Genomic DNA, 7,787 nt, shown 5'->3' on the forward strand with positions numbered 1-7,787 from the left:
CATTTTTCAATAAATAAATGAAAAAGTATAATGTTGTGTGTTATTTATTTAATTGTGTTTAGGACTTACGTGAAGATCTGATCATATTTTAGGTCATGTTAACGCAAAAATAGAGAAAATTCAGCAGTGTTCACAAACGTTCCAGCACCACCGTATTCTAACTGCCTCTTTCAATTTCATTAATTCAAGCTTCCTCTCTTTTTATGCCCCCGGAAATGACACTAATCTATAGAGTTTGTTCTGATAATTTTTGGGAAATAAAGGAAAGCTCTAGAATAGCACAACAAAACTCATGGCTTAAGTATTTGATCTAAAATTCCTTATTCTGCTAATAGCTCCTCACGTGCCAAAATGTATTTTGTAAGATGGGTGTGTGCGATAGTTTGACTATTATTAAGATCCGTGAATTATTTCGCTGTTCAGTACTTCTGCTTGAACGGTGAGACGAACAAAATTAAAGTTTTGCTTACAGAATGCTTACTTAATTCATCTAAACAGATCAACAGCATTATTTGCAATAATGCAATAATATGTCGTGGGCGATCATGGTATTATCCATGATATGACTATTTGTCGCATTTTTTATTCCACAGAAGTGGTTCGCCATTGCCTTCTACCGGGCAATGTCTTTACAACTCGGGTGAACACAGCCATTATCAATACCCTTCAGAAGTTGTCTGCTTGGCGTCAGTGGTCGCAGAAGCAGAACTTGAGATATGCACCAGTTGCTCATACGACCACCCACCACCAACTCCCATGGCTTCACGTGACACTGATCGTGCGACTAACCAGGTGCGAGGCATTTCCTAAGGGTGACCTGCATGCTAGCGGTGGGAAGGAGCGCCTTAAACCTCCTGTGGTTACATGTAAATATAATTCCCCATATTGACCCAAGGATGGCAGAATTTACAGTGAACCAGCCTCGGCACCAGCTGAACCATTTGATTCACTTTTAATTATTCACAACACGCAATAAGCTGTCTGGTCGATTCAATACATTTCTCAAAATTCCTCCTGAATAACTTCAATAAAGTGACTGATCAGAGTGTTGCTGGCAAACATTATTGCAAACCTGTTACATCTATTTGGCAAATAGTTTTCCAAAATTACACAGACAAGTTGTTCGGAATGTATCCGTCATTAACTACAAGTAAATTTTGTTTTCATATCTTGCTTTCAGAGATCTTGGATACACCATCTTTGATAATGGTGGGAGCTGAGAATCTTCGCAAATTTGTAATATGCTGTGCAACTGAAGAAACAAGAGGACAAGTTCCTTAACTACAATGCATTGATGAAATACACAATTCGAAACCAAATGCTTATCTGACTAACAACCTAAAAATAATCTGACACTCGAAAAAGTTGGCAACTTGTGATTGGTGCCACTGTGCCATGCCGTTTGAACTGATTTGCATAAATAGGGAACAGCTCGTCACAGGATTCATAAGCGAGCTGAAAAGTTGAGACGCCACTTAACCGCGGCACCTTGTGTGAGCTTCACTCAATTAATTACAATGTCTTGCTGGGTTCGTGTGGTCAGTACGCTGGTGTTCACTGCAATTTGTGAGTATTTTCTATGGATATTATATTGAATCTCGAATACCATTCAATGATCTCTTTCTCGCACTACTGGTATTACTAGAATATTAATCTCGGTACATTGTTTCTTCCCACTGAACGTTTCCAGATATCAACGCGGAAGTTGTAGTGAATCAACCACCTTCGAAATCCACATCTCCGGGGCAGAACGTCCAAATACCCTGCACCTTGTCTGGAACCTCTTTAGGAAGTAGCAGTGTTATCTGGTACCAGCAGATTCCCGGAAAAGTTCCTCGGTATCTGTTCGGGTATTATTCGGGGAGCAGCATTTACCGAGGCTCCGGGGTTCCGAACCGTTTCGGCGGCTCAATATCCGGCAACACTGCAACATTGACAATATCGAGCATCCAGTCGGAAGATGCGGCAGACTATTACTGTGCTGTCTGGAAAGATGCTTTAATCTTCGGCAAAGGAACGAGGCTGGCAGTTGGCAGTAAGTAAAATATAAATTCAATGCGCGTGGATTTCTGGTACTTAAGTGAACAATAAGTTTTTTTTTGTCATCTAATAGTTGCATCGAAACAAATGCTTTTAAAGGCGGTATTTCTCAGATATCCAACCACGATTAACAATTATTTGTTAATTAACAATTTAGCAATTTATTTGAACTTGCGCGCCCGAATAGCCAAATGCCTCGATATTTCTTTTTAAAATTTATGTTGAACTAAACCAGGTTAAGAATATTCTGGTCGTTCTTAAATGAGTATTATTCCCGAATTTAGATTGCATCTATGATTTTATCCGTGGATTCACCTTTGCTGGTGACACCAATTTGTGTTGATGCCCGTCAGAAACATAGGATAATCTGCTAGCCATTGATCACTGGACCCTGGAGAGTTCCTTAAAGTTATAAACGTGCAGAGATGAAGAAAGGCGGATGACCAAAAAGACTGGTTCCACTGCAATAACCTATACTACTTCTAAAACCTCGACAGCACCTAGTTATTGTCTGTCGCGCTAAACATTTGAACCGATGATTTAGAAAGCCTTTATTAATGATGAGCACAGGATTGAAACTTCCGTAACAATTCATATGATTTGATGATCTTTTCCCTCATGTGGTCCTTGCTGTCGCGATGGAAGGCGTCAATGAAAAAGACTAACAAAATTTGAATCCTGTTTACAGAGGGTTCGACACCCTACGCAAGTTATTTATTTGTCTCCTTACATTTTCGTAAAAACAGCAGAACTAGTACAATATTTTCCACCTGACACATGGGTGATGATATACACGCCAGTTAAGGGAATTCTTCAAGTGCCCTGAAAAAAAACCAGAATGCAGACCACAGCGGATTAACTAGTCCATCAATTCTGGGGAGAGTTTTCAGATGTAACTGAGAAGAATAACTTATAGGTTAATCATTGTCCAATTTTATATTTAAAAGCTTTTTAACTCCAGTTTGAACAGTTAAATATTTGTATTATACTGCCAAGGGATTGTAAAATATTCCTCGAGTGTCTTGCTGTATAGAATTCAATTTGAACTTAAATGAATTCTGAAACACTTGCGTCATTTAAGACCAAAACGGGCTTCGAAGAGAAACACATAGATATTAGAACGGAAATTCTCAGTCTTTATCAGAAGACACCTTTTAGTATTTTATGTTTTCAACTGTTGGCGATATTTCTCTCTTACTTTGGAACGCCAATGTGCCCAAACACAGCAGGCAGTCTTTTCTACCAATTTTAATACTGAAATACGTTTGTAGTTTAAAATCGTGATACATTTGGGTCACCGTATGGAACTAAACCTCCAACAAACTTATCGTAGGATTTGGAGACATGCGTGGGTCAATGACCCGCAGAGCTACATTCCCTAGATTCAGGGCCTTGTGCTTTGGCTCTTGGTGGGGCCAACCATGCCCAGTAGGTCAAAGGACAAAGGCCATACTAAGAGTGGTCCATCGGTCATACAAAATCGTGCTCTCAACCCCGACTGGTCAAAGTTTGTTGCGGAAACAACAATAAGGAATCCTATATCTGTGTGCGATGGTTTTTACAGGCAGATTGAGGACTTTCATTGCTGCCCTAAACGATATAGGTATAACGGGCAGTAATTTAGTGATGCAGTCATTACATTTTTCATTGCACCTAAAACGGAATAACGGAACAGCGAGTGTTTCAACTGTACACGCTAAGTAACTTAAAAATACGAAAGTGAACTGCGTTGAGCCGTAGTTCTGAACCATATCAGATGAATAGAGGGTTATTCTCTCTTTTTGCTGCCTCGGCCGTGAACATCGTAAGAAACTGGTTTTCTCAGCTGTGAGTGCAAGGTGGAAAATCCGCTGCACTCCACAAACCAGATTTGAATTATTTACTTCAAGTGGGAAAAAATAATATCTCAGAAACAAAGCGTGTAAGTTTCAACATTAATGTTAAACTTCCCCAAAGTGATTTAAAATACAAGCAATCTGTAAATGTAATGCTGCCGCGAAACGAACTCTGTATTCCGATGGCTAAGGTGCATAAAACATACCAATCCCGGGGCTCCCAACCTGGGTGTATAGACGTCTCTGCGAACGGTAAGGGTCCATATCATAAAAAAGGTGTGAAGCATTGTACTAATCCTTAAATTTTAAGCAAAACATGAATCGACGTCTGTCTCTTGTCTTGATGACTGAACAGTTGAATCAAGTGAAGATGTCTAAGGTAGAAGTAGGGACAGTGGAGGCTTAGGAGCCAATGGAAGCCACAATTAGCAGTCAGGTATAACCTTGGATTTTTATTCAACCTGAATGGAATGAATGTATGCATTGGAGACTGATTAAAACCCGTTGCGAAATCATTCATTTTTACGCCACTCTACACATTATGTCCCAGTCTCACAAAGAGCAATTATTCACGGGAGATTTTAGCTGGCAATTTTTTCACGTCCAATTTAACAAATTGCACCGAGAAAACAAAAAAAAAAAACCATTCATTAAAATGAATGGATACATGCAATACCAAATGCACTTTCAACAAACGGGATGTTTTAACTGCAACAGTTTCTGAACCCGTACTAAACTGGATCTTATTTTACACAGATCCTCGGGCTCCCGCCGTCTCCGTCCTCCGGCCTTCAGCGCAAGAAATCACCGGAAAAGGCACAGCGACACTGGTGTGTTTGGTGAGCCGTTTTAATCCGGGCGCAGTGGACATTGAATGGACCCTAGACGGTCGTGCGAGAAGGGATGGCGTTGAGACGAGCCCTGTCCAGCAGGAGACGGACAACACGTTCAGTGTGAGCAGTTACCTGACTCTGCCAGTCTCAGAATGGAACTCACACGAGCGTTACTCCTGCGTGGTTACACACGAAAGTCAAGTAAACCCCTTTGAAGAAACGATCGCGAGATCCAGCTGTATCTAAAACTATATTTAAAACTTAATCAAAATGAAAAGCTTATTTTCCCAGTCTTTTTCTTCATTAAAATGATTTTGAAACATTATTCTTTTGTAGATAAGTATTTGCATTCGGAGTCATCATTTAAGTTTTGCCAGTCTTAAATGTGTTTCTATGAAATCGGTATCATTGAAACTCCAATGTTATTTAATCTCAGTTAAATGCATCCCCAAATATTCATCAAATGACCGTGGTCTGAAGATTGCATTCTTGATGCTCGCCTACTGATGACGATTTCGAGCACAAATATCCAATAACATTAACAATCAAGTCTGATTTACTGTATGTTTTCATGGCTTTTATTTCGAGTGCAGAATAAGCTAAAATATAATTTAAATATCTCGTTAATGATATTGCCTTGATGCAAAAATGCAGCAGTGAAACGTGCGTGATATTATTTAAAAAACTTGTGTAGCCATCAGATGGTTCACGCACCCACATGTAAGCGCACACATGCAAAGACAGACACACAATGATATGTCATGGGGAAACTCGTTCAACTGAGGACGATTGACACATATATACGCGGTGAAATGGTTGGAAAGGGACAATCTACTTCAGTCTTGTTATTGCCATTATATTGGGGCATCACCTGGAGTATTACACATAGTTCTGGTTCCCTTGTCTTATGGAGGTTGTACACGCCTCAGTTCGTAAGAAGCGCAGCAGATTTTGTTTAAGTGAATGAATCCATAGGGTATATATTCCACTGCGTTTATATGGAACAGAGGTGATGCCATTGAAATATATAAAACTCTTTGTGCACTAGGCAGATACAAAGACGGCTCCTGCTTACTTTTTCTTGAGAGCTAAAGGTTTCAGTATTAGATAATGGGTTTGAGTATTCGGGACTGAAAGAAATAATATTCCTCTCTCGTCGCAACTTTAATCTTTGCTTCCTTTAGAAGTTTGTTGATGTGTCTGCCATTTTTCAGTCTATTTTCCCAGCTACTTCAGATCCCGCTACAAGCTTCAATGGTTTTGCTCGCTGTTAACTGCCTTCCCAATCTTCGTAAGATCCACAAATATGATGATCCAGTTTATCAATTATCATTCGGATCACTAATATAGATGACAATCAACACAGAAATAACACCCATCCCTGAGGTACACTACTGGTCACAGGCCTCCCCTCAGAGAGGAGAACATCTATGAGCACTCTCTGGCTGTTCCCGCGAAGACAATATCTATTCCAGATTACTACCTTATACTGAATGCCAAACGACTTAACCTTCATGACAGCCTCCCATACGGGGCATAGTCATGGGCCTAGTCCATGCAGTAAATATCCATTGTCTTTCCTTCATCAAATTTCTTGATAACGTTCTGAAAAGAACTCTGTAAGATTGGTGAGATATTACCCACCACGCACAAATCCATGTTGACTATTTCTAAAGAGTATCTGTATTTCTCCAAATGCCTTTATATCTGATCCCTTAGAATCGCTGTCGTTATCCTACCCACTAGTAACGTCAGGCTCACCGGCATATAATTGCCAATCCTATTCTTGGAGCGTTTCTTCAACAACGGAACAACATTAGTTACCCTTCCATCCTCCGGCCCCTCACTTGAAGCTAAGGACCTTTTAAATATATTTGCTAGGTGCCCTGCAATTTCTGCACTAGCCTCCCACAAAGTCCGAGAGCACTTTTTCAGCCCCTGGGTAATGTCCACCCTAAGCTGCCCCAAAACAGTAAGCACTTCCTCCTCTGTAATTCTCTTAAGTCCACGAACACACTGTTGTTTTGCCTCGCTCTGTGTCCGTCTCCCGAGAAAATACCAATATAAAAAATCCACTTGTGATCTCTCTAAGCTCCTTCGGCTTCATGGCCACTCTGATCGGAAAGAGCACCAATTAGTCACTTGCTATCCTGTTACTCGTGATATACATGTAGAAACTCTGGGGATTCCTTTCCTTAGTTTGCTAGAACAATCTCATGCCTTCTATTAGCCCTCAAAATTTGCTTCTGAACGGCAATCTTATACCCGTTAGAAGTACATTTCTTAGACTCCTCAGGTACCTCATTTGTTCCTTGCTACATACACCTGCTGTGAACTTCCTTCGTCTTAACTCGGATTTCAATGTCTCTTGAAAACCACTGTCTTCTCCAAACCTGACTCCTTGTGATTTGTTCTGAAAGTTCACCACAGCTTGAATAGTTATGCAGTTATTAACGAAATCTGAGTGGAACATAAGTACCAAATAGTGAAATAGTGATGCATCACTCAGTTGGTACCAAATTTTCTGCCTCGGAATTATGCCGATTCGGTTGGTTCCACCAACAGTTTGGGTTTGACCAAAAATAATCACCCTAAATGCATCAATAGCTGGGAGGAAATGGCAGTAAATCATAAACATGAGGAATTCTGTAGATGTTGGAAATCCAAAGCAGCACACAGAGAAAATGCTGGAGGAAAACAGCAGTTCATGCATCATTTATGGAAATGTATAAATAGTTAACATTTCGGGCTGAGACCCTTCTTCAGGAAGTACAGTACTTGCACATACATATGGAAATGTTTAAATTGGCCAATTTTTAAATATTTAGCTAAAACATTATCACCAAGAGTACGGCTTCAGAGGAAGAATTAATGCTCAGCAGAACTATGGAAAAATTAGCGCACAAAAGGAGGGGACATTCAATCTCAAAAATTGAAGACATAGCCTATGAGTCGCGTTTGTTGTCTCTCTGCCTGTACTCAATGAGGGGAGATCTCAGTGGAACGTATGGGAGAGTGAAAGGCCTAGATAGAATGGACTTACTAATGTTTTCATTAGTGGGGAGTCTAGGATACAAGG

The 7,787-nt window shown here is 40.2% G+C and overlaps 1 protein-coding gene across 1 annotated transcript; it reads left to right on the forward strand.

Annotated features, from left to right (window-relative positions):
• The first annotated feature begins 1,463 nt into the window (after positions 1-1,463).
• On the forward strand, positions 1,464-5,033 carry LOC140732713 (immunoglobulin lambda-1 light chain-like). The gene is made up of 3 exons (XM_073055384.1): positions 1,464-1,566; positions 1,691-2,035; positions 4,632-5,033. The coding sequence occupies exons 1-3, from the start codon at positions 1,518-1,520 to the stop codon at positions 4,952-4,954; spliced, it is 717 nt and encodes a 238-aa protein (XP_072911485.1). The 5' UTR covers positions 1,464-1,517; the 3' UTR covers positions 4,955-5,033.
• Positions 5,034-7,787: the final 2,754 nt, after the last annotated feature.

The sequence above is a fragment of the Hemitrygon akajei genome, chromosome 9 (assembly GCF_048418815.1).
Source record: "Hemitrygon akajei chromosome 9, sHemAka1.3, whole genome shotgun sequence".
Lineage (NCBI taxonomy): Eukaryota > Metazoa > Chordata > Chondrichthyes > Myliobatiformes > Dasyatidae > Hemitrygon > Hemitrygon akajei.

Bases quoted from the DNA above. Each gene is read 5' to 3' on its own strand.
- LOC140732713 (XM_073055384.1), top strand. From the start codon at position 1,518: ATGTCTTGCTGGGTTCGTGTGGTCAGTACGCTGGTGTTCACTGCAATT. The intron at 1,567-1,690 runs GTGAGTATTTTC...GAACGTTTCCAG, and splicing joins GCTGGTGTTCACTGCAATTT to ATATCAACGCGGAAGTTGTA. The intron at 2,036-4,631 runs GTAAGTAAAATA...TATTTTACACAG, and splicing joins AACGAGGCTGGCAGTTGGCA to ATCCTCGGGCTCCCGCCGTC.